The sequence below is a fragment of the Syngnathus acus genome, chromosome 6 (genome assembly GCF_901709675.1).
Source record: "Syngnathus acus chromosome 6, fSynAcu1.2, whole genome shotgun sequence".
NCBI lineage: Eukaryota > Metazoa > Chordata > Actinopteri > Syngnathiformes > Syngnathidae > Syngnathus > Syngnathus acus.
In genome coordinates, this window is record NC_051092.1 from 1,889,684 (window position 1) to 1,915,180 (window position 25,497).

The window sequence follows — 25,497 nt, forward strand, 5'->3', positions numbered from 1 at the left end:
GTCATGCTGCTTAGAGGAAATGTAACATTTTGTTTGTATTTAAGTCTTATCAGTTAAACCTGCAGTTTAGTGGAAAAAGGCGCGGGATAAAAAGATGAAACAGTTTGGACTTTGGCTTCTTAATTTCATCTCCATATCAAAAACGTGATTTCATGATTTCAATTCAAAAACGAAAAAATGGTTAATTATTTTGAAACATCCACTAATGACACAAATGAAAAAGCATTGTGTTCCTTTTTTTTTTTTCCATACAGCTAACAAAAAGCTGCAATTTACCATCTCAAGAAATTTAAATCTATTAAAAAAACGCTATATTACGAAATATTATATTTGATGGAGATGCACCTTATGTACCATCTTTTTTTTGCCCCCACTGGACAAGCTTTGTGTTAAGTTCCGAAGGAATTCAACAAAGACACTTTGTACAATGTCATGTACAAATCTACAAGATGTCTTACTGAGTCAGAAAACTATCACTTTGATTCTAAAAGTTGACTTTCGTTTTGTTTACATAATGTCATCTGTTTTCTCATGACATTACAAGTTGTATTGCAACAACCATGTGCCAAATCCAGCAGTCGTGTTTGTACCTTAGCTAACCTCTTGGAAATCTTGTTTCTCTCAAGTAGTCCTTTGTAAACTGGTGCCATGAAATGGAATAAATCTGACTTGAAATAAACATACATTTGAAATGACCTTTGACCCGCTGACCTTTAAACATTTGACACCTGTGCCCTAAGCTATCACCCAATGGTACCAGTTTGGTAGACAAATCTGTTGTACCATCAGATGGCTACAACACTCGCATTTCTTTTTTCCCTGCACTAAAACTATTTTCCAAACTATTGAAATTGCTTCATTATATACCAAGTTTGATTTTTCACTGATCTTTAATAACAAAACAGTAACAACACGCTAAGGAAAAATAGATTACCAACACTGTACACTTTAGACATGATAATTTACAACCTGGCGTGCAGGTGCATCGGTGCTAGATGTGAGAAAAGGACGGCTTGAGGAAAGGTCGCTGGCTCTGCGGCGTGGGCACCGCCAAGAAACCCGGCGTCTTTCCTGTCGCTCCTCTGGACCCTTGGCTGGCAGACTGGGAAGCCCCTCTGGACGCCCAGGATTTGTTGGCGCTGTAGCCTCGACTGATGGAGAAGCGAAAACAAATGAAGACAAGGAAGTCGATTTATGCCTGATGACAAGTTACACAAGGCACCCTCGAGAGTTGGAACCGGCGCCTCCGTATCCTTTTCGCTTTTTGTTGAACTTGAAGAAAGGCATTTTCTTCCTCTTCTGCCCCTGCGCGCTCTGGTTGCTGAAGTAGGCAGAGGAGTCGTCGTCGTCCTCGTAGTCGGCCGCCGAACGGCCTCGCGTCGTGTCGATCCAGCCGTCTTCGCCGGCCTCGGGCTGTTGTTCGACTGTTGTAATAAAGGCAACAACTACAAGCTCGACTATCTGGTTGAAAAACATCTCATCCATTTCATCTGCATATGTAAGATTCAGCTACATTTGAGCAACGTCACAGAGAAGAAGCATCAAGAAATGTTTTACCATGGTTTTCCCACTCAGAGTATTTTAGCAGGACCTGGATCACCTCAGCGCCGTACTTGTCCAATTTGTCCTCGGTCACACCATCGATTTGCAGCAAGACTTCTGGCTTCGAGGAGAGCCTCTCTGCCGATGACATTCAAATACATAAAGACTCAAAATTCACGGTAGGAGATGAAATTCAAAATGTCGACATTTTAAAATTACCAGACAGCTTTTTCAAGGTGGCGGTGGAGAAGATGTTGTAATAGTGAATCCCGAAGGTTTTTCCCAGTTTCTTGCAGAGTTCCACGAGTTCCTTGAGGCACTCCTGAACTTTTTGGTCCCTCTGGGAGATGTTCGCGGCAACCGCAGCTTTGTTCTTTCTAACACTGGAAGCACTCTCCGTCTCATAGAAGTTCACCTGCATTGAGACAGCAGTGTCAGGTTTGGTCTGTGCGATATACGACATATTTTTCGGGTTTCACCTGACCTGCATGTGTCCATTGAGGATGTTGACAGCTTTTGGTCCTGCAGAGATATAAGACACAGCTTGGCCATTGTTGGTGATGTACAGGTCCTCCATCAGGATGTTGTCCAGGACCAGTTTCTTAAACAGGCGGTCCGCGTTGTGCTTGGAATAAGAGCCGCCCATTCCAAACATGCCCGTCTGCAGTTTGGCAGTTTTGGAACCTGAGAACGGGACGTTTGTTTTGTTATCTTGCGCAGCGAAAGACACACGGCAGCCATGCTGGCGAGGCAAGTCCTACCTACAAAGATGTCCACCAGCATGTTGAGTGTCAGGCGGGTTTGTTTAGCCGTCCGGCCGAACTTGGCTCCAACCTTCTCGCAGTTCTCCTGCACGAACCTCACAATGTTCTTCACCTCTTCAGTGACATTCCTCATCTTGTATTCCTGTGTACGCCAAGATTTTTTTACGATGAATATCACTAGTTAGTAATAATAGTAAGTGGATGATCCTACATTAGGCCGGCTGCAGTTGTCACAGGTGACGTCGGGGTTCTCCTTGCAGAATCCCCTATTGAACGTCATCTCTCCAAAGTAGGCAAGCAGCTGAATCCTCCTGCAGTCCATCATGTTCTCGCAGAACTGCACCATGCTGCTCAGGTTGTTGAAATGAGTGGCCTTGGTGTTTCTGTCACCTTCTCGATCCACTGCCAGGAGGAAAAAGGTGCTTTCAGAGCAGCCGACAACCGAGCGTCAAATCAAACAAGGTAGACTCCACGTACTGCTGATGATCCGCTTGATGCGGTGCACGTCGGCGTAGCTGTAGAAGAGAATGCAGTGAGAGACCTCCCCGTCCCTGCCGGCTCTCCCCGACTCTTGGTAGTAGCCCTCGACCGATTTAGGCAGACTGGCGTGGATCACGTAGCGCACGTCGGGTTTGTCGATGCCCATGCCGAAAGCAATGGTGGCGCAGATGACCTGGTGGGGAGGACGTACATTTGTCATACCGTAACAAGCTTCGTTTGGGATTTCGGTGAGCGACGGGCGGGCTCACCTGGCAGCCGTCCTGGTTGATCCACTTGGACTGCACGTACTCTCTGTCGCCGTCACTGAGACCGGCGTGATAGGATAACGCGAGGAGCCCGGCTCGCTGCAGGCTCTCGGCCATGGTGTCGCAGTCGTTTCGGGACAGGCAGTAGATGATGCCAGAATCGCCTACAAGATGGCCGACCAGATTGCGACAAAAATAAATGAGGCCACAGTTTGAGATTGGAATAATCAAGGGTTCAGTATTTACGTGGATAATGCCTCTTGATCCAATTGATGCAGTCCTCGTCGACCTTTTTGGGTTTCTTTGGCAGTACGGCGTATTTAAGGTTGGCGCGGTTAAAGCTCATGGTGAAACTGGAAAGGCACAACATAAAGAGCAATGAGACACCAAAAAACTCAACTCAATAGTGTCAAGTCAGAAATACACTTACACCTGAGGACGCGTCATGCTGAGCTGGTGCAGGATATCAGTTTGCACACGGGGGGTGGCCGTGGCCGTCAGAGCTATCATGGGCACTTTTGGGAATTTCTGACGCAGCTCGTTCAGCCTCTTGTAGTCTGGACGGAAGTCGTGGCCCCACTGGAATATTGGAAAGGACTTTTTAGTTTTGGGCGGTTCAGTTGTTATGTTTTAAACGAGCTACTACTACGCACATGACTGACGCAGTGAGCCTCGTCAATGACAAAGCGAGCCAGGAGGCCTCGCTCGTACAGGTTCTGTAGGGCTGAGACCAGCCGGTTGCTGGCGCTGACCTTGAGGATGGGAACAAACGCATGTCAAGTCAAGAGTGGCAAAAAAAAAAACATACAGCGCAAGTGCATTGGACGAAAAATGGAACTTTGTGGAATGAAAAGTGGACCTCATATATTAGATTTATTAAAAAATGTGAAAGAATTTTCAGAAGGCCGATTCTTATGACATGACTATGGATTTTTTTTTGTACTGAATATAGAAATTTCTTGAGCTGTTGAATCTTCGGGTCTTTGAGATAACTAGAAATTTCAAATCAAATTTTTTCCCGTCTGTGTCAAGTGAATCGAAATAATACGCAGCGCAGGTTTCAGCTTTAGAACTTTGTCAATGATGTGCTAACTGAATGAGATGCACGTGTACATAAAGCCATCACCTTCTCAGGCGTGACGTAGAGGAGTTTAATGATGGGCTCTTTCCTGGAGAGCTGTGTGTAGATCCTCCCTGCTTCGCCGTCACTTTTACCACCAGACAGACTTGTGGCTGGGATCTAAAAAAAAAAAACACCAATAACAACGGTACTCAGTAGATCAACAAGTAGATGAACATCCAAGCAACAAATTGCCATCATACATCCAGGGAGGTGAGCTTCTGGACTTGATCCACAATGAGAGATTTGAGTGGCGAGATGACCACAGTGACTCCCGCTGAGAGACAGGCAGGAAGCTGGTAGCACAGACTTTTCCCACCGCCTGCAAGCAAGCACAGGTCAGCATTATGGACATCCACAGGGATCGGCGTCAGGCGCAAACCTGTGGGCATGAGCACAAACTCGTCCTCCCCGAGGACGGCGGCATTAATGGCTTCCAGCTGGTTGAAACGGAACTGATGGAGACCAAAGCGTTTGTGGAAGATCTTCATCATTTCCTGCGAGTGGGAGAAGTTGTACCCTCGGAAACGGTCGTGCGCCGGGTTTCGGAAGGTAGGTTCTGCAATGGAGTTTGTTTATGAAAAGACTGTCAACTGTTTTTTTTTGTTTGGTGGATGTTTAATGGAGACGGTTTTGTCTGCGACTTACCAGGAGAGAAAATCTTTGCGGGTTTGGGTGGAGGCGTCGTAGGTTTCCTTTCCCATGAGGAGTTGCTGCGCCCGCCTTCCTTCACGGCCATCGGCGCAGCGGTGGATGTCCTCGGAGTCGCTGCGGAACTTTGCGGTTCGTCAAAGTACTCGGGAATGTCAGAGTCGTTCAAGTCGTCAATGTCAAAGTCGTCAAGGAAAAAGTCATCGGGGTCCGCTCCTGAAACATCCGTCTGTGGAGTGGATTTAATCCGTGCTGGAGTCTCTGTCTTCTTCTTTGGCGAGAAGAAAAGATCTTCATCAACAATGGTCTCATTGACACTGCATATATCGCGAGTTGGTTTTGAGATGCTGTGGCTTGATGGAGAATTCCAGATGCTCTCTACTTCCACAACTGAGCTTGGCGGTTTTTCTTTAGAGATGACGGAGGACCTCCTAATCTGAGGAGTCTTCTTTGAAAGCGCAGGTAAAAAGCTGCTGGATGAATCTGAGCAAGATTTTTCTTTGAAAATAGGATCGGAAATCACAGTGCTGTCGGGCTGCTGAGTCCTCAGCAAGGTGTCGCCTCCGGTAATGAGAATTCTCTTCCTGGAGGGAGAGAAGGCGGCGGAGTAGTGTTGTGATGGAATGTCACGAAGAAAAGGTGGAGGTACAACCTGCCATACCTTTGAGCCCTCTTCAGCAGAAGCTCATTTCCACACGACAGAGCGATGAGCTCGTGTTCAGGAATGGAATCCACCAGAGCACAAATACATTCCATGATGCTATACAGTTCGTCATCTGTGATGGAAAATAAACACGAGGGATTCGGACATGAGGAAAAAGAAAATGAAGAAAGAATTGATGCCACAAGACGAGACGTGCTCACGTTTCTTGTCTGTCGAGTGGTCAACAGAGGCTTGACGAGAGGTCACGGTAGATCGTTTGGATTGCGAGTTATTAGTGTTGTTCTCAGCATAACATGGCTTGGATCTGTTTAAAAAAAAAAAAACGGTGAAACAAACTGGTCTTAAAAATCATTAACATTAAATAAGAAAATTAATCTAAAGTTGTTGGTCATGATTATATACGTTAATAACATTTTTCAAAATGTCTCTAAATTTATTTCGGTAATATAAACTCCACCTAGTCTTTTCAAGGTGGAGTCGGAAAATAATTCGGGGAAGATAAAAAGGCTCACATTAACTCCACAGGAGATTTGCTGTGATAGCTTTCCGGAGATGGCGGTACGTAATCAAGATCATCTTCACGCTCCGAGGTGACATCCAACTTAATTGACTTTGGGTCAACCCATTTTGTATTATCATCTGTGTGTGTGCAAAAACATCTTCACTATTTGTTGCCTTTTCTTAATACATTGATGCAAAAATCAAACTGTGAAGTGTGTTACCTTTCATGGGTACCACATTAATGTCGTCTTCACTGTCACTAACAACAGATTTAAAATAAGCCGGGTGGCGTCTTCTCTGTGTATTAATTGGAGAATCGTCCAGTTCCCTCTCTGCAAGTTCTCCCACTTGAATTGTTTGCGTTTCATCCTTTTTGGGAGATGCAAGTAGCTTATCGGTTCTACTCATGTCTTCATTAAAGGAAGCATTCTTTGCTTTGGTTGGAGTTTCGAAGTCATCTAGATCATCCCAGTCGTCAATCTGGAATCCAAGCGATTCATCCAAATTGATGGGAGTGCTGACGTTGGTACTTAATCCCGCTCTGTCAAATTTAGGCGGACACACTTTGCCAGTCGACGCCAATGACGACGGAGACTGAAAAGCAGGGACACTGTCCGTGCTGACGTCCGAGTTGCATTTGGAACTTACAGAGAAGAAGTTGTTGATTTTGGAATTTTGAGAAGTCTTGGGCTTGTTTGAAAACGTCACAACACGTTGAGTCACCAAACTGTTTGCAGGGACATTGACAGTCCTGCTTGCTAAAACATTTGGGCTCGTTACCTTGCTCGGGGTTTCTGTCCAGCTCGTACCCAATGAGGACTTCTTTTTAAAAGAAAATGGCCTGAAATATCAACAAGAGAGAATTTAAGATGTCATTTTGCAGATGGACTTTTTATGTAACCTTAATTATGTAACACTGCGTGAATGCACACACACTTTAGAAAGCATATGTTAGCAATGGACACAGTAGCATGCACAACATAAGAGTATATTGATCTCTTATTAGTCAACGCAAACATGACGCTATATTATTTATGACAGCAACTAATTCGTGCGATTAGCATGCGACACGCTCGTGGACGGACTCTCACCCGGATTTAGGTTTCCCCATAAATAGTTTGCTTTGGGCGCTGTTGCTGTGTCTCGCAAGCTGCTCCTCTAAATTATTCTGAGGAAGACTGGACATTGTTGCTAAACAACTAAGCTAGCTAGCTGGCTAGCGAGCCAACTTAGTCCGTGTTAACTTCACCGTTCATTCAGGATTTTGTCACGACGCCGAACGTGACAAATAACCACGGGCACACGCCGAAAGAGACCGTCGCGTGTTGGAAATGTTACATTTATAAAATGAGAGCGATATTAGCGATATTATCGATATGAAGGAAAGGAAGAGCCCGGGTCAGACAAGGCGCCTAATCAACGCGGCTATTCTACTGGTCGAAGTTTTACGCCGGGGAGGATTGTGGGATATGTAGTTTCTAGGACGTAAGCAACGCGGCGATTCTATTGGTCGAGAGTTTACGTCGGGGAGAATTGTGGGATATGTAGTATGTCACCAGTTTGCGCCACGACTGAATCATGCATTCATAAAGGATTTGATCTTTTTGTTTGTTTTGAATTGATGGAGAAATTTATTACATATACTGAGATTAATTTCTTATATTTTGATCCTTTTGTGAGATCGCTCTATATGACCCAGTGCTGTACTGTCCAGTACAAAACACAAATACAGTACTTAAATATTGATTCACGGTATGTTTCCTTGATATTTAATGGGCCTATTTTCTTTCATTACAAATGTATATAATTTAAAATGATGGCTGACCTGAAAGACTGCTTCAAGTTAATTTGCCTGAAACTCTGTTAGACCTTTGTTTTATGATTATTATTAAATAGCTGAAACCCGGAAGCATATCTTTTAAAATTGATATGGATGTTCTACAAAAACACTTGAGACAAAATGCCCCTGAGACAAAATTGATTTATTAGCAAGAAGTAACTTGGAAACATAATTGTTTTTAAAATCATCAGTCTTTGATTTTTATATATATATATATTTATATCTATTTAATTTTCTTACAAAATGGGGAATATTTCATTAAGATGTGGAAACATGAGGGCTGAAAGATAATTTTCATACCACTGGGTATTGCTAACAGCAAAAATGTTTATTTGTTCATATACCTTTATAAGAGTATTGTATGTGCATGTATAAGTGTCTACAGTATAAGTATATAATATTATTTTGTCTGTGTTGCATGCCTGCCACGTGAGCTTCAAAAGTGTCCTGCACATACATAGTAAAAATACATACAAATATTCACAGAATAAGCACTACATTACTATAATTCCTGCTAACAGAAATGGTTATAGACAGGATTACAGTATAAATGCAAAACACTTCCTACTCTAAAGTCATGGTTTCAAGACTAAACTGTTGTAGCATTTTTGTATTGGAACTTGCTATATATATATATATGTGTGTGTGTGTGTGTGTGTGTGTGTGTATATATATATTTTAAAGGATCACATCGTTCCACATTGAGGGATATGCAGGGCTAGCATGTACAAAATGTACAGCACGTGTCAGAGAAGTGAATTAACAACAAGGTACAAAATACTTTCTCATGTTTATATAAAGAGCAGGTCACTCTTGTAGACTACTACAAAAATAGTGTTTGAATGCTGCAGGCAGAGGTCATTCACGTAACGTTTTTTTTTTTTATCATATTGTTAATAAACAGCAATGCATATAACAGAGTGATATACTGGCACGTTCCACAATCACTGGAACAGCAAGATGGACAGATTGTCTTTTAATTACAGAGGAGCAACAACCTTTTAACTCGACAGAACAATTACCATCTCTTTTTGGAAAGTACTTAAAATAAATCAATTTAAAAAAAATCATTTTTAATGTACATTAATGTTATACTGAACCGGTGTACTCTTTACAATAAACAACAGAAGTCAGGTGTTACCTGTTTTGTGTGACCGACATTATTTTGTACAGTCGGGACAGGAGACCGAGAAACAAGTTTGTACAAACGATAAGCCCCAAAAAATAAAAGATGGTAGCGATTTGAAAATATTGATGTGCGTTGTTTTCCAACATTTTGCATCTGCAGTTCCTGCCACAGACTCAATGGTGATATCTATATAATTGAATATCGTATTATAAACGATTAACTCAACATGGTTATTAGTCAACAAGTTAACAGTCTGTCATCACCACCTCTCTTCACCACCAGATTACAATTTTGTTTGTGACCAAAACCAGGCACGATAGCTTCTGTTTCTTGAATGTGTCATTGTGATTTTTTTTTCTTTTCCTGGGTGCTGTCAGTATAAAAATAGTCTATGGTGCAAAACATTTGGGAACATTTGTCGCAGAGCAGAAATGAAGGGACGAAGCTCTTTTTTGTTTTGGTTTAGGAAGCATAGAGATGGTTGGCTTACCACCGAATGTTGTCTCCCTTTTTGCGTGCACGCAACCTCCGTCCGTCCGTGTTCTCTGTGCTCTTTTACCTGATTTGATTTACCTTTTTTTGTACAATGCTACATTGGTTGCGGACAAACAAAATACTCGTGGATTAAACTGAAATTAAAAAATAGCTGGCGCAAAGCAAAATATTATCATCGGTCGCATTGATTTGAGCGTGACGAAACGAGGCGACCTCCGTTATTATGCTTTCCCCGCACCCCTAATAAAATGATTGTTATTAATAAAAGATTCGACATATCTTCTGTCATCAAACAACCTTGAACATCTACTGTACAGAAGAGCAAAAATCTTGTACAACAATGCAAAAGTGGATGTGAACTGATGTGTTGTATTAACAGAGAAGAGAATGTAGCATATAGCCGAACCCCCCCCCCCCCCCCCCCCCTCCCCCTCCCACTTCGCCCCATCAGTTGGACACTTTAGGCTCAATTCTGAGGGATGCTTCATACATGCTTTCTTCATCCAGAACGAAGCTCCTGTCCAGTAGGTACTGGACTACCTGTAGCACAAACCAAAATATGCTCATTTGAACTCGGTCATTCTCAAAAGATGGACTTAAAAGCAACTTATCTAACCTTGGGTTGAAGATCGAGCTTGTATGCCGTTTGTTGAAACTGTCGGATTTCTCTGATGATGTGCGAAATCTGTAAATGAGGTTGGATCCAAAATATGAAGGAGTAAAGGCAAAAAAAATGAATGCAGAAAATAAAAAGGCACGTTTCTCACCATTCTCATCTTTGAAAAGTTGACCAAATTATCTTCGGTGTAATTTGGTGTTCCCTCCTCGATGAAGGCCAGGTCTGTGAGGTACATGCCCAGATAGGGCACACACGGGGGATCGCAGCTGAAGGGAGGAAAAACATGTCATGCCTTTGTGAAACCACATTTAAAAAGCCATTTTAACACCAGCCAGCCTGACTCACTTCTTCAGAGCCTCTCTGAGGTTTTTGAACCTCCCCTCTGAAGATACCAGCTTCTGCAGCTTGTCAATCAGGCCTTTTGTCTGCGGGTACATTTGCATTTAACAAACAAAAAAAAAACAAACACGTAGTTGAGTGCAGAGTGGTGTTGCGCACCTGCTTGGACACCTTGAGCCACGTCTTTTTGAGACGGAAGACAGAACTTCGATTGAGGGACGAGGTGATCTCAAGCACGGCGTTGTAGTTATGGAGACATCGGCAAATGTCGGCTACTGCCACCCATTTCTCAATAACCGCCACTCGGGTCAGCACGTCTTCCGAGCGCAGGATCTCCGTGGCGATAAGGTTGCTTATCTAGCAGAAGAAGATTGACACTTTATAATCCCTGACATGACTCAGATGTGATGTAACATACATTGTTGAAGTGCTTTGTGGTCCTCATGATGTAAGGTGTCTTCTCATTCTTGTCGTTCTTCATCCAGCCTTGACCAAAAAATTCCCTGTCAAGACGAGGAACAAAGAAAATAATTGAGGGCAAAATCAAATATATCAAGAATGAGGTGGTTACACTCACTCATATGGGATGACTTTAAAAACCAGATGGTCCAGAAGGGTGAGCTGCTCGGCCACCTCCAAGGCTGAGTGGTTCTCAAAGGGGTCGGCCTTCCCTGAGCCCGCCTGAGAAGATAAAAGCAATTATGATCGTAGTGTTTATATAAATTAAAATCCACATCTAGTACCGAACGACACTCACCAGTTGTGTCACATCTTCAAGAGCAATTTGATTGTCACCGTGATCATCTTGAGTCAGAGTTCTGACAATGCAAAAAAAAAAAGAAAATACAGAAGTTAAAAGAGTCTAAGATGGAATATAGAATAAATTGATATACCTGATGATATTGGCGGCTGCTTTTCTCTCTTGAGTCAGCAGCTCGGGATCATGCATCACTTCCTCGAGGAAGGCGATAACCTTTGTCTTCAACTCATTGTTACTCTCAAAGTCCTGGAAGGACAAAGACAGTGACAAATTATACAACCAGTAGCTTGTGTTTGTGATTTATCTGAAGGCCTGTGTCATGAATTTGTCACGGACGGAATGGAGCAGGGCGACCAAGTGCAGCATGGACTCGGGTTTATTGAAGAAAACAAACTAACTGACATGACGTAACAAAACGATAACATGACTGACTGACTAACCGAAACAGACTTGAAAACGCCAGGAACCAAAAAGACATGAAGCGTGACGATGACAACATTACGACATCTGGAACCCAAAAGACATCAAGACAACAATGATCCGACGGGGCGTGAGGGGCAGACGGGACTTATATACACGACAGGTAACAAGAGGCAGGTGAACTAATCATGGGCACACAGGAGGGGAGGGGCGAGCACACAGACAGAAACCAGGACAACAGAACGGCTGGGGACGAGACGTTGACAGAATGACATCATACTCCAACATTACGGGTTTACAACTTGCATTTACCGGTGAGTGTTTGGACACCCAGTGTCTGAGAACATTCAGAACTCGGTTGGTCGCTGCTCGTCTGATCACAAATTCTTTGTCCCCGTTCCTCTGATCTGTTGGGAAGCCTGTATGGAATATTTGAACAGACATTCCTTTTGAGTTTTCTCTCTCAAGGGAATTTGGACAGTGGAGGTTTGCGTGTCTAATGGCGGAGGTGCACCTGTGCTGGCGAGGGACATCCTTCGATATTTTTCCTTGGTGGGGGTGCCCTCGTTGGCTCCGGCTGTAGCGATGGCGAAGGCGGAGGCGGCGGACAACGCACTGCGGTTGTTGTCCAACTCTCGACATGAGGACATCACCATGCCATTGTTGTAGGAGAACAGAGAGAACTCTGAAAAAAGATTCAATGATTAAAAAATTGACCTTAAATAAATGCTTAATTTTTTTTTAATGAAATTGTTTTGTACTTAAAAGGTAAATACAAATGAATTGTAAAAGTGAAATGGATTGTACCGGATTAAAAAAAATATTTCAACATTATGCTCAGTTTGAATTGTGTGATTCTTTCACGTACCACTAGAGGGAGCACACATAAAAACATAAATACAGTAGTGATCCATTTAATAATTAATGTGAACAAATAAGTAGTTGGTGCGCACAAATTAGAAGTTTGTAAGCACAGTATATATGTATATAAAGAAATATATATATTATATATTTATTTTTTGTTGGGTTCATTTTTAACTGTCGCTGAAATGTTTTTGCTGCAGAACTGACAACCAGTTCTTCCTCAAGTCTCCACTACGGGGCTCCACAGACCTACGCAAGCATCCTCCAGCCTTCTCCTCTTCAGCAGGCTTTGGTATTCAAGATGGTTACAGCTAAATATAGCCACCAAATATCAGCTTCATAAGAGAGGAATCAACAGATTTTGCACTCTGCTATTTCAATCCAGAGAACATAAACACATCACAAGAGGCGAGAAATCCTACACGGTGAAGGGCACGGGCTTCCAGGGAAGGTTTTTTTCTTTTTCTTTTAAAAGCTTTTTTTTTTTTCTTCCTTCCCCTGCAATGTGGTCGTGAGATTTAGGAGGCACGCCGATAATCTTGGCTGCAGTGAAACAGCCTCATTATCCGTGGGTGGAAAGGGAAAACACGCTCTCGATGTAGTTACCATGACACAAGTTTCCCTGACACCTACTCAAGCCAACACTGGCTTCCCCTGCATGTTCCTCGCCGTCGACTTGTTACTTAAGCTTCTGACACAGTGCCACGTCTCCTTTGTGCTCGCTTTCGCACAAAGACGATTCATCAAACTCGGTTCAACCGCTCCACCCCAAACAGCAAAAAACGTCTCTTTGTATTCTATTTATGTCCCGAAAGCTCGATGAGGGTGAGTCGGGGGGTGGGGGGGGGGCGCTACTTGTGTCATCGTACTGACGTCATAGCAGTCTTTGGAACAAAATGTACCTGAGGAGTTTTTGCATTTGATGTTTTTCGGCGTAGTCGGCGACTTTGTAGGCGAGGCTTCTTGGTCGGCGTCATCGCTCTGGTTTTGATCATTGTCGCTTTCTTCCCGCACGGAGAGATCTGTACCACAGCGTGACGATAAAGTTAGGAAAGTGGAATTCGGTGAGGGGGGGGGGGGGGATTCACGGTGGGTGGAAAAATTGGACAAATCCGCCAACCTACCTTGTTTGCACACCGAGGCCTCCTCCATCTTGTCTTTCTTGTCCTCCCCCTCGTCTGGTATTTTGCTGGTAATCGGGCTGGACACGTAGAGTTTGTTGATGTCCAAGGTGGTCTTGCTGAAGGGGGACATGGACGAGTACATGCTTGCATAGCCGTTGGAGGAGCAGCTCAGGGCGGCCAGGTCGAGAGCTTTGCCTCCGGTGATGATGGGGATGTTGAGGGAGAGCTTGCGCCGTCGGTTCGGGGACGAGTTCTTAGCGATGGCCAAGGGAGGAGGAGAGGAGAACTTCCTGCTGGCCCTGGGGGAACTCGGCGGCTCTCCGTACAGGAGTTTGTTATTCTGACTGCTGGCAAAGAACAACTCCAGGGACCTGCATCACAGCCACATATATGCATTTGATTGAAATTCAGGACTGAGGAACATGTCTGAGGAGCTTTGCTAAATACACATCCTGCCCTAAATTATGGATGCAACCTCAGTCTATTTGTGTCTGGTCGACTCAGAGCAACATACAGTGGAGGCTGCAGTGTTGCAGAAAAAAAAAAAAAAAACTCTCCCACTCTCTGCCACCCTCCTGGCGACCTCATGGGTTCCCATAAATAGCACAGCGAATGATAGCGCGCACGGCCGCCGCTGACACAAGCAGTGGAGTGTAGGTGTCTCACAGTGACATGACAAGTGCCGTGGGCTGGGTGGGCAATGCTGCAGGGCGTGGGCAAGGGGGTGGGGGGCAGCTGATCATAACCCCGCAGCGGGGGGCTTCTGCCTCCGGCCTGCCGAGAGTGGAGTGAACCCCACCGCAACGCTCCATCAATATTTCACACCACGGAGCTTTTTTGCAATGAGGAGGGAGGCGAGGGAGGCGAGGGAGGCGAGGGAGGCGAGGGTGGGGTCCTGCAGCAAGGAGCTTGGTTGCCATAGCGCGAAGGAGACCAGTTGAGACACTTCCAGACTGTCGAGAGACCGGGCCCAATTATTGTCTTTGACCACGCACATATTTGCACGCGCTCCGTCGTCCGTCTCAGAGGCTTTGTTTTGCTTGATTCACCCGACATTACACTTTGGATTGATTGCCATGCATTTTTGTTGCTTCGTATTAGGGTTGAACTGATTCATCGGGTAGCCAATTTAATCTGCTGATATTGGCGCTTTCAAAATCTGTATTTAATGAATTTTTTTTGCTGTGATTTGTTTTTCTTTTTTTAATGCATGAATGAAATTATTATTTTTTCTATTATTCGCTCTGTTGCAGTTAAACAAATACTAAAGTATTGAGGAACATTTTCTGCTTTGAATACGTTTCTTTGTTGCAAAGTAATTTTATCCATTTGATATTTTCTCAATTAATCGGCCATAAATCTGGGCTCATTACACCCACTCCACCCCAATTTCCGATTCGATCTAGAATGATGTCAAACATTAAAATTGGTTTTGGCAAAGCTCTCAATAATGGAGCGAGTTGAAGTCGCGTGACTCACCGAGCAGGGATTGCGCTGATGGGCTTCTTGTAGATGGTGATGAGTTTATCCAGCACCACGTCGGCAGTGGTGAACACGCGATAGGAGTGCAGGAAGGTGTTGAGGAAGTCGATGGAGAGGAAGCGCAGGTCGGTCAGCCTCTCCAACAGACGTTCTACGCTGGCGTAGCGGATCTGCAGCACCTTGCAGGAGTTCATCATCTTGCTGAAGCGGATGTCCACGTCGTCGCAGTACAGACTCGAGTCGGACCTGAGAGGATGATGTGGGTGGGGTTTATTAGGATCAGTATTATGACATGGAAAATATTTGTCGCAATGGACCGGCTTACTTGATCATCTGTGGGACGGTGACTTTGGAGTTGTCCTCAAAGGCGTTCATCATGAGGCCGTTGCAGCGGATGTTGTCAATGCACTGTGAGACACGCAGGGTGATGGCAGTCAACATGACAAGAACACAAAAAAAAAAGCTGCAAAGTGATGCGAAGAAACATGCCTGGCTGATGTCACTGGTCCACGCAGACTTCTCCTGCCTGGAAGATGCCACCAAGATGACTGTAAATGACTGACTGTCCTTTGGCTCCACCACAATCTTGAAGTCCAGGTGCTCCATGTCCTGGCCGCCTTTGTCTGATTTGGCTGGGGATATAAAAATATTCCATAAAGTCACATTAAAAAACGTAGCTGTAATTTTTTTGTGAGATTCAGTGTAAAAAAATGTTTTTTAAAAACAAGAAATAAAAAAAATATTTAAAAATAAATCAAAATAATGGATTGTAATTCATAAATCTGCTCTTTTGTTTAAAAAAAAAAAAAAGACGTAATACATAATTAACTCATTCACTGCCAGCCCAGTTAAAATGGATATTTGACGTCTATATGGCAGTGAATGAGTTAATAATTGTTCATGATGTTATATATACAGCCGGTTCCATATTATGACATTCCTGCAAGGTGCAATGCTGTGTTATGAACAATCCACTCACACTCATCATCAGTGCCCTCAGGGTCCTCCATAAGAGTGCAGTCTATAAGAGAGACCACACCATTCTGCAAACAACACACAAATATGCATTTGAATCTGTGTAGATGGAATGAAGTGGCTGATGAGTGTGTACATTTACAGGATTCATCTGAAATCCGTTTGGACTCATTTTAATCTCACAGACATCAAACAATCCTCTTTAATGTCGAGAAATGTGAAGTCAGAAGACAGCTCCACTCGGCTTGCCCAAATCAAAGTGACATCGAGCGTCTACGCCTTCAAACATGAACAACGAGCCCGAGCGAGCATGCCGCTCGTGTCTCTCCCGAGGTCACGGGAACCGATAAAAGTCACGGCGTGACTCGGCCCACGTCGCTTTCCCTCTCGTGTCCCGTAATTTGTTCGATTTGAGTTACCGAGAGAAGAAGCTTGGTCAGCAGCTCGGGCTCACCTTGGTGAGATGAAGCTTTCCACCGGATCCCCTAGTGCAGATGATTAGATGCTTGGAGAAGAGAAAGCACTGCCTTTCCCCTTCCTTCTTTAAAGACAGAGAGCCCAGGCGCCCGCGGGTGATCTTGCCCTTCTCGCTCAATGGGACCTGGATGAGAGAACCTGAGAGAGACAAAAAGAGACAGGAGATGCAAACATGGTCTTTAAAAGTGTTAAGTGGAATGACAAGAAGAGGGCTAGCAGCTAGCCAACTGGATGAATCCCATTAAAGAGGTAATTGCTGGGACTTTTACCTTGTCTTACAAAAGTCTGGCTGGTGTCCAGGAGGATCTCGCAGCCCTCCACGATCATGCGTTCGATAGCTAGGTTCTTTCGGATGTTCTCTGTCTCGCTCACTTCGTCGTGCATAATTCTGAGAAAAAAAAAAAATATTTCCAACTTTAAGGCATTTCATGAGAACTCATAAAAAAAAAGAAAAAAAGAAAACAAGGCTATTTATTTACATCTGTATATCTATTTTGGGAATCTCAGCTACATTTGACATCATTTGGATTCACAAAATTAGCTGGAAAATAAACAAGTCTAAATAATAAATCGATTTTATTTCTAAAAATGTTACAATCATTTTTCATTTCCAATTTTGCGGACCACCTGCAATACCGCCACGGACCACTAGAGGGCCGCGCACCACAGGTTGACAATATAGTATGGGGAAGTCATTTGTTTACCTGGGTTGTTAGTGGAAATGACTTTTACCTCGAAAGCTCCTCCAGCTTCGATTTGGCGTAGTCCAGGCTGTTCCTCTCTATGTGTTCATGAGGCGTGTGGGCAAGAAGTTCATGAAGCGTAAGGATGTAACGGGGAATCTGCAAACAACAACAAGGAAGAGATTACAGCTAACGTGCAAAAGCTCCGTCCTACACAAACGTGCGCACACACTAATGAGAAGGAGATCAGAGGTGAGCACAATCTCCGCTCATCAGCAAAAATGTATTATCAACAAGAGTGGACTGTCGAGAAAGTGCACATCTTGCCGGAGAGGAGCCGTTATTGAAGCCGGAGCTTCAAAAACAACAGCTTTTTATAGGCATGAACGACACCACGGGGGCACCGACAGCCAAAGCAGGCAATGTCCCGCTGTTGCTGATCAGGTGTGCCACAACAACGCGTCCTGGCTTAAATCTGTCTAAATGACTGTTGGTCAAAAAATTAAAAATAAATCACTAATATTATCCCTCCAGCCATTTCGTTTCTATTCTGCTGACTTTGCTTGAGTGGTGAGGAGAAGTGGTGCAGAAAATGGATGGCTAACAATTACGCTTTTCCTCCTATTTTGGAAATTTACATTATTAAATGAACAAAAAAAAATTTATTTATCACCTGGAACATGGGGTAGGTGAGGAAGGTCTCCAGAGTTCTCTCCTCGCAGTCGGGCTTGGCCTCGTACTGCTTCAGCAGCTTATCAAAGTCCCGGTTCTGCTTGCAGTGGGCCAGGATTTGGAGGCTGTACTGGTGATTCCTCACAAACTCCTGGTAGATGTTCAGCATAGGCAGCAGGATGTCGAACAGGTCGGCTGGCCGGGTAGTTTAGGTTAGTACTCGGAGGCATCATCTCCGTATGTTAGAATGAAAAATTCTCCTTACCCAGCACCAACGTTGGCCAGCTGGCTATTCTGGCTTTTAACCCCTGGTAGAAGATCTGATGTAGAAACATGATAGTTTCACTATAAAAAAAAAAAAAGAAAGAAAAAATATCAGACTGTCATCACACGAGCAATTTTCATCGGTTTTCCAACATCCTGTGAAGTTGTGCTGCAGTGCTGATTGAGACGGGCTGCTTGTAAGCGTCAATGTGCTCCGATGACTGTGTGGGTGGATTTTCATTAGGCCAATGACGAGTGCATGCAGATTAGCGTGCGAGATGAGTGTCCAATGTTTGTCTGAAGGGATAAGAAAGGCCCAATACTTGATTTGTGTTTAGGTACACTACCGTTCAAAAGTTTGGGGTCACAAAATTGTTTGGGTGACCCCAAACTTTTGAACGGTAGTGTATATATTTATTTAGATAATTATTTATAGATTATATATATAATCTTCTGTGTAAAAAATCTTATAATATATATGTATACTTATATTCATAGATTATATATAATCTTATACAAATATAAGATATAATTTATAATATTTAATTCATAATATTTTATTATAATAATATTTACACTACCGTTCAAAAGTTTGGGGTCAACCAAACAATTTTGTGACTCCAAACTTTTGAACGGTAGTGTATGTAATATAATACAAAATAATCGTACAAAAACTAGGGCATAAGGAAACCGAGGTTCCACTCCCGTTCCAACCTGTTGAGGAATATACTGCTGACGTCGTCGTGGGTGATTGGCGGTTTCTTGGAGCTGGCGGCCATGCGGAGCGGTCTGAGGAAGTTGTTGACCAAGATGTGCAGCTGCTGCACGTACTCGGCTTCCGAATCCAACATGCTGAACACCACCTGGTTCCTCTTCCTCATGCTCTCGGCATGTGGCGAGCGGATGTAATCCTGGATGATGGTCTTCCATTTCCTCCTGCAGATCCAGCCGCGCAGGAAGCTCTGGACCTGTAGCCACAAAAAAGAAATAAAATAAAAATGGTGAGGTCATTATTTTATGTCAAAAAGCAAAAAGGAGCTTCACCTTTTTGATCTTCTTGATTTCCGAGTCATCCTCAGTCGGGGCCGCCGTGGGACTAGCGTGGATCTTCTCGTTGTCTTTTAGCAGCCCTGCAATCTGTCAAGAGCCAAGACCAATAGTTTCATGTTATTTGCAGCTCGGCGTCCATGTTTATTCAAATGAGTGCAGTTTGTGGGAAGTAACAAAAGTGAATTGTTACTGTACTAAAGTCAATTCAAATATTTTCTTTACAATATGTTCTATGCAGTCCTTCTAGTCTAAACACGGCATTCTGATTAATATTGTATTTGTGGAATATCAATTAAGCAGCAAACTCCACCAGTTTGTCTACGTCACAGGGCGGCCATTTTGTCACTTGCTGTCGACTGTAAATGACGTCACAGTTTGAAAACATCACATGACCAAACTCAGGAAAAAAAAAATTCTTATATCAAACCTAGGTAAATTAAAAACATACTTTTTAGAGCCTGTATTTATTTGGGGAGTTGAATATTATTATTATATGATATATTATTTGAGTTTTTTTTCACACAAGTATTTGTATTATAGTACTTTTCCAACCTCTGTTTAAATACATTGTGGTCAAAACACAGGCTGGAGCTTCTGTGAACTGTTTCATGCATTCATTTTGTCGCCCGGGCGAGAGCTAATTGCCGTTGCATTTCATTGACGAGAAGCAATATAAAACAGTCTTCATGCATATTCCCCTCTTCTAATTCCATTTTATAGGCGTCAGATTAGCACATGAAAGCAAAACGACTATTTGATGTGAAGAATGGGGAAGGCAGCCTTTTTGGAAGCATTGTTGTTAAGAGGACATGCAAAGTAGGGAGATGACACACACACACACACACACACACACACACACACACGCACGCACATTGGCTAAAGTGTCGCGACAATAAAGTTCAATAATATCAAAATGGTCAAGGTTGTGTTTTACCTCGGACTTGAGCCTCTCGATCTCGATTTCCCCGTCTTCTATCTGTTGTCGAAGTTGCTTAGCAACCGTTTTCTCCGTCTCCACAATTTGAAGCAGATGAAGATACTTCTGCATGAGGGTCTCGTGCTCGTTGGCCAAGTTTCTGTAACTGTCAGATGCACAAATCGCTTTCACATCCCGAGTGTTGCGGCTCAAATTAAAGCAATCGAGATTTCTCGTGAACAAAGCATTTTCCTCCATCTCGTTGCCCGCGTAACCATGGCAACGCCACCCCCCTACAGATGGAGCACATCAGTCAAATATGACTTACCTCGGCAGACAACTTTGAATTGTACATTACACTGACGTGCTTTTTTGTTGTTGTTAGTTTTTCATTACCTGGCGTGCGATATGGCGGCCACCCATTCATCGCAGTCCTTCACATCTTCTGTACGTAACTCGAGCGCCTTTTGGTTTTCGTGAGTAAAGCTGATCGTGAAGTAATACTGCAATAAGAAGACCAAACAAATTGGTTGGTTAAAAGCCTGCTAGCGTAATTAACATGTTTTCCAACACAAATGTTTTTTGTTTACAGTAAACAAATATTGTTTTTTGTTTCCTCCCCCCCAAAACAAACAAACAGCTTGTCTCATAATTGTTATAAAATGAACTTTCTGTCGGCATAAAAAGCAGGATTCATGATTTTTGTGCTGAGCTTGATTTCTGTTTCGAGGCTTCTTCTCTCAATTTTAGTGTCAAACATAACAGCGGACTGCCATCTAGTGGGCGACAGTGGACTTACACCCAAAATACACAAGTGGCAGAAAAGGATAGCAAAAATGGCATTAACATGGTATTGTTTAATTAAAACAAAAAGTCGGTCAAACATGTTTAAAAAATAAACTCAGAAAACACATCCGGTAACATTCCGTTAGTTGCACTTTGCCATCCTTTTTTAGGCAAGGTTTTTTTTTTGGGGGGGGGGGGGCAGAGCCACGGGTCAGATCTGTCCCTCAGGCTTTTAATTTCCCAGCTATGTTGTAGCTGAAGCTCCAGGAGTTGCGGCTTGATTAAAGCTGCTTATGTCTTTGCGTTTGCTCCGGCTGCTTGCACGCCTTACGGAGCAGATTTATGTAGAAGCACATGGGGAAGCCACATCATCATCTTCATCATCATCATCATCATCATCATCGCCCACCCGTGCAATGGACGGATGGAGCCCAGCAAGGGAAGCCTCCCCCAGCTCCATTCCTGGGATGTCTCTTAGTTCCCAGGAGGAAATGCCATAAGACATGGAGGCTGGAGCCACGGCCAATTATGTAACTGTACGATACCTGTTTCCTAGCAACTCGGCTCGACGTGAACGGTCGGGCTGTTGCGTTTTGCGGTGTCACTCGAGTCTTGACGAGCGAGCGAGCGCACTTGCTGCTGCTGCAGCAGCAACTAATTGGAAATGGTTATGATCCGCACATTGAGCTGTACGCATGAGAAAGTCTGTTTACGATTTGAAAAGTTGACAATGCTTTTCAGGGTCAGGCTGAATTTTTTGGCCGGCTGTAGCATGTTCAACAGGCGCCTATCAACCTGCAACTGATCGTTATTCATGGCTGACTGCTCCTCCATCTTGACTTTCATTAGGTATTCATCCTGGTGTCAAAGAGGATCTATTTCTGGCAGAGAGTCACGCATGTTGCTGTACTTTTTTTTCCGTACGTCTTCCAAAGTGTCTGGTGAGAGGCGATGCCAAATGATGCTGCTACCTGAGTCATGCAGGTTTAAAATCATGACAGGTCCTCAAGATGCAATTGAAGGCAAAGTGCCATTTGCAAAGAATTCGGGTCAGAAAGAAAGAGACAAAAAAGTGCATGCAAATAAAAAGTCAGGGTTTCCACTCTTGGCATGTGGTAAGCATTTCATCAAGCCAATACAAGAAGCCTGAAAGAGGTTCGTGATGATGACTCTGATGATTTTAATTTAATTTTATTTAATTTAAGAGCTGTGTTTAAAAGTCTGCCTTTACAAAGAAAATAATTCTCCAATTCAACAGGTATTGTACTTTTTTTCCACTGCCTCATCCTAAGAGTTGTTTGCTTAGCTTACCAAGTAAAGTCAGAATAACAAATGTACACCACTTCGAAGCCCAAAGCTCAACTGCAGTAAAGCCAAAGAGATACACGTGAAAGCAGACAAGATATCTTTGGAAAGCAGCTTCTATTCGATTGTGTAGGCGTACCTAATGGGGTGTCTCGCGAGCAGCCAAAATTTGGCCTAAACAGTTGAAAGCAGTGCTTCATATAATTCATTAAGACCAAGTATTGAATTTAAAAAAGAATCAAGTAACTTTAGATTTAAAAACATTTTTTTTGTCAATACTACTTAAGTACTGTGTAGAGCCTCTTAAAAGTTTCTTTTATGTGGGGCTCAGAAATATTAGTCACTTAATGGTAAATAATTTGTTGTGCCTCTTTTTATAATGCACTGCAATAATAACAAGTTTTTTTCTCTTCTAACCTTGAAAATAACGCAACTGCACCACTTCCTGCTGTGTTTAAGTTCTGTGACCTGTCTATTGGGCTCATCAATCAAAATACTCAAGGTGAAACAACTCTACTTGAGCATCCCAGTTAATCCCAGCCGTTCCCGCTGCATCATTCTTTAGGATGCAAATAAGCGTTGCCGTAGAAACCCTGAGCTATTCCACTAGAAGAAATAATGTAAGCACTATGGAGTCGAAGAGAAATGTAAGAAACCCAGAGCAGGCGTTTGTTTGTTTGTTTATATCGTCCGCCTTCATAATATTGATTGTGAAATTGATACTCGCGAGTGTGCTGCATTGTGCTGGATCAGCACCAGGGCAGATGTTCTCAGCATGAGCCAGAACTCACTTTGGATCTCAGCCTCATCCTACTGGTGACGTCAATGTTCACAACACGTTTGTTCACAGAGCAGACGGACCCGTTTCATATTTATTTTTCTAATTTTGCAGCATCCATCCTGGCTGGTTGCTTAATGGAGGCAAAGCAAGATTGATGCAAATGTGAGCCACAATGTTGAGGCCTACTAGATTGATTAAAACACTTTTGCATGTGTTAGTGCTGCTATTTATTTATGTTGTTTACATGACCTATTTATCGAAAGGAAATCCATTCAGACGGAGATGACTGAACAGTGGAACCCTGCTGTTTCTTTTTTTTCCCCACCTCCAATAAACAATTGGACCACACGATGACACTGTTGCAACTGCAACTTTTTTTTTATTATTATTTAGAATCTCTCCACCCCAAAAATGTAACACTTTTTTTTTAAGATTAAAAAAAAAAAGTAAAACCAATGCAAAGCTATCAGACGACTCTTTTAGACTTTTAGTTTTTGCATTTGCAACCTTGCACTAAAAATAAATGTAGTATAATACCATTAAAGGAGCTGGTTTGCTGCATGCATAAAAAAAAACAGAACACTGCAGCAAGCATTGGCATTAGGTTATAATATTGTTACCTCATCATTAATGCTATGCATGGATTACATAACGCGCAAGACAGCAACCTGCAACCGCCGCTTTTTTTTCCCCTCTTTTTTTTTTTGTGTGCCGCGCTCTCGCCTATTGAGGTCGTCATGCATCTGACAAGATAAAAATACACTATATTACAAGAAAATAACACATTTGGGGATATCACGAGTGTGTTATACTGCACGTGTGTGTGCGCGCACCTGCTTTTCCAAACACTCCTTGGCCGAGAGCGAAGGTTTGGGCGAAGGCGCTCTGTCGCATATGCATCCCTCCAACAGGTACAATCCCGAGGGACGAGAACTGGACTCGTTCTCGAAATAAAAGAGCATGTTTTGCAAAAGCGCAAACCACTTGGTGTGCCATTTAGTGTTGTCCGAGCTTTTCTTGCTCAAGCAGCCGCGTCTTGTTCCGTCCTTCTTCGCCAAAAGCCCCAAGTAGGTGACATGACCGTCATTCAGCCGTATTCCCTTCTGCATTTTTGGTGGAGAGAAGACTTGAGCGCGCGCGCTTACACGGTCCTTACATCATCTCCCCGATAGCCCCGCAGAGGGAAAAAAATAGCTGCAAAGACAAGACTTTTAAGTGAAAAAGCAAAAGCTGCATTGTGAGAAGAACCCCTCGCAGGTCCACATTGTCCGCGGGTGACAGAGAGACAAGATGATGAGGAGGGGTGGGGGGTGAGGGGGGGGGGGGGGGGGGAGAAAGCAGGAGGTTGTGCGCTCCCCTCCCATGGAAAGAAAGAAAGAAAGATCTCCAGAAAGCAGCAGGCTGGCTGGCTGCTGAGGCAGAGCTGGCTCAGGTCACATGACATGCTTGGGGAAGCAGATTTCAGAACCTTGGACAGGGACCACATCACAACATGCTGCACCAAGTCCTTAAAAAAAAAAAGACACATTTGTTGTAGTACAACAATATGCTGCACCATCCCCCCAAAAAAAGACATATTTTTTGCAGTGCCACTCAGTAATAGCACACAAGTTAAATCTCCAGAAGAGCGTAATATTTTTTTTTTCATATACAAGAATGCATTTGAAGTATTTCCAAATACAAAAAAAATGGACTGACTTTTTTTTGCTTTGGGAGGCAGTAGTATAGCCATAAGTTACGTTAATGAATTGCAATCAATGCCGATCAATAGCTCAACAAAAATGTAACCAGACGCACTGGTGACCTTTAAAGCTGTCACCGCCTCACGTGAACAGAATACAATGTTTTCGACAATTTGAAGTCAATTTAAAGAAGAGTCAAAGCTGTAAAAGAAACATTCCTTTAACGCAATGCACTTCTGCATTGATCATATCAGTCAGATATTGATTAGAGCCATTGTAAAGACAGGATGAGGAGAAGGATCAAGTATTCGACCTAATAGACTCGGTCAAAATATTTAACCCTAGGTTGGAGTAAAAAAAAAAAAAATAAAGAATAATTCTCATATTTGTTGAAAATGTCAATTTGACTTGAAAGTACCACAAAATATTGTTTGTGAATAAAAAAAAAAATCTGCCGTCTCTGGCCCCATCTTGTGAATTCGATAAATAAGGAACAACCGCGCGTGAAGAATAACAATCAATCAGAGACTGATGGCGTGATTTATGAGCTGTCAATCATTTGGAGCACACTCGCAAAGACACTGATTGTGCTAAACTTCGGAGGTTGCGCTGCATTTCTAACTATGCCGCGTCAGCAACATGACATCATGTAGGATGGAAAAGACTTTTTTTTGCTCTGTGTAGTTGCAGAGCTCAACAATTTAAAACAAACACGAACAAGCAAAACAGCCAATCTGCCTCTCTGAGCATCCAATTTGTTTAAAAGGCGCAGTCTCTAATCTGCTGCCATCAGTCCTTGGGCGTCTTCTTGGAGAGATTTATTTATTACCGCATCTTCATTGTTAT

At 43.2% G+C, this 25,497-nt stretch overlaps 2 protein-coding genes across 4 annotated transcripts; both read right to left on the reverse strand.

Moving 5' to 3' along the window:
- Window positions 1-16: 16 nt before the first annotated feature.
- Window positions 17-7,423, reverse strand: blm (BLM RecQ like helicase). Of its 3 annotated transcripts, none has more exons than XM_037253788.1 (22): window positions 7,080-7,423; window positions 6,769-6,829; window positions 6,210-6,678; window positions 6,000-6,126; window positions 5,688-5,791; window positions 5,485-5,599; window positions 4,821-5,407; window positions 4,555-4,731; window positions 4,376-4,494; window positions 4,179-4,292; window positions 3,706-3,804; window positions 3,483-3,631; window positions 3,299-3,405; window positions 3,056-3,216; window positions 2,784-2,979; window positions 2,518-2,708; window positions 2,304-2,448; window positions 2,027-2,226; window positions 1,762-1,957; window positions 1,558-1,680; window positions 1,223-1,424; window positions 992-1,151 (listed from the first exon to the last, which is right to left on the reverse strand). In XM_037253788.1, the coding sequence occupies exons 1-22, from the start codon at window positions 7,172-7,174 to the stop codon at window positions 992-994; spliced, it is 3,897 nt and encodes a 1,298-aa protein (XP_037109683.1). In that variant the 5' UTR covers window positions 7,175-7,423. The 3 variants fall into 3 exon arrangements, with proteins under 3 accessions (XP_037109682.1, XP_037109683.1, XP_037109684.1); XM_037253789.1 differs by having other exon boundaries at window positions 4,821-5,094; window positions 5,260-5,407; window positions 6,210-6,829; XM_037253787.1 differs by having other exon boundaries at window positions 17-1,151; window positions 6,210-6,829.
- Window positions 7,424-9,233: 1,810 nt separating this feature from the next.
- Window positions 9,234-24,284, reverse strand: rasgrf1 (Ras protein specific guanine nucleotide releasing factor 1). Its single transcript, XM_037253790.1, has 27 exons — window positions 23,803-24,284; window positions 20,494-20,600; window positions 20,116-20,263; window positions 19,176-19,268; window positions 18,846-19,099; window positions 18,133-18,212; window positions 17,869-18,062; window positions 17,245-17,354; window positions 16,782-16,900; window positions 16,490-16,650; window positions 16,040-16,103; window positions 15,550-15,692; window positions 15,386-15,468; window positions 15,058-15,306; window positions 13,579-13,949; window positions 13,357-13,476; window positions 12,105-12,275; window positions 11,903-12,009; window positions 11,304-11,416; window positions 11,168-11,228; window positions 10,988-11,091; window positions 10,829-10,913; window positions 10,570-10,767; window positions 10,417-10,496; window positions 10,220-10,337; window positions 10,069-10,137; window positions 9,234-9,992 (listed from the first exon to the last, which is right to left on the reverse strand). The coding sequence occupies exons 1-27, from the start codon at window positions 24,076-24,078 to the stop codon at window positions 9,900-9,902; spliced, it is 3,771 nt and encodes a 1,256-aa protein (XP_037109685.1). The 5' UTR covers window positions 24,079-24,284; the 3' UTR covers window positions 9,234-9,899.
- Between the last annotated feature and the right edge of the window lie 1,213 nt (window positions 24,285-25,497).

Coding starts and splice junctions, on each gene's coding strand:
- blm (XM_037253787.1), bottom strand. CDS start 7,174: ATGTCCAGTCTTCCTCAGAATAATTTAGAGGAGCAGCTTGCGAGACAC. Junction 5,408..5,484: donor CTGCTGAAGAGGGCTCAAAG/GTATGGCAGGTT, acceptor CTCTCCCTCCAG/GAAGAGAATTCTCATTACCG. Junction 4,732..4,820: donor CGCAAAGATTTTCTCTCCTG/GTAAGTCGCAGA, acceptor ACTCCATTGCAG/AACCTACCTTCCGAAACCCG.
- rasgrf1 (XM_037253790.1), bottom strand. CDS start 24,078: ATGCAGAAGGGAATACGGCTGAATGACGGTCATGTCACCTACTTGGGG. Junction 13,477..13,578: donor GGCCTCGGTGTGCAAACAAG/GTAGGTTGGCGG, acceptor GCTGTGGTACAG/ATCTCTCCGTGCGGGAAGAA. Junction 12,276..13,356: donor CAAATGCAAAAACTCCTCAG/GTACATTTTGTT, acceptor ATCTTTTTTCAG/AGTTCTCTCTGTTCTCCTAC.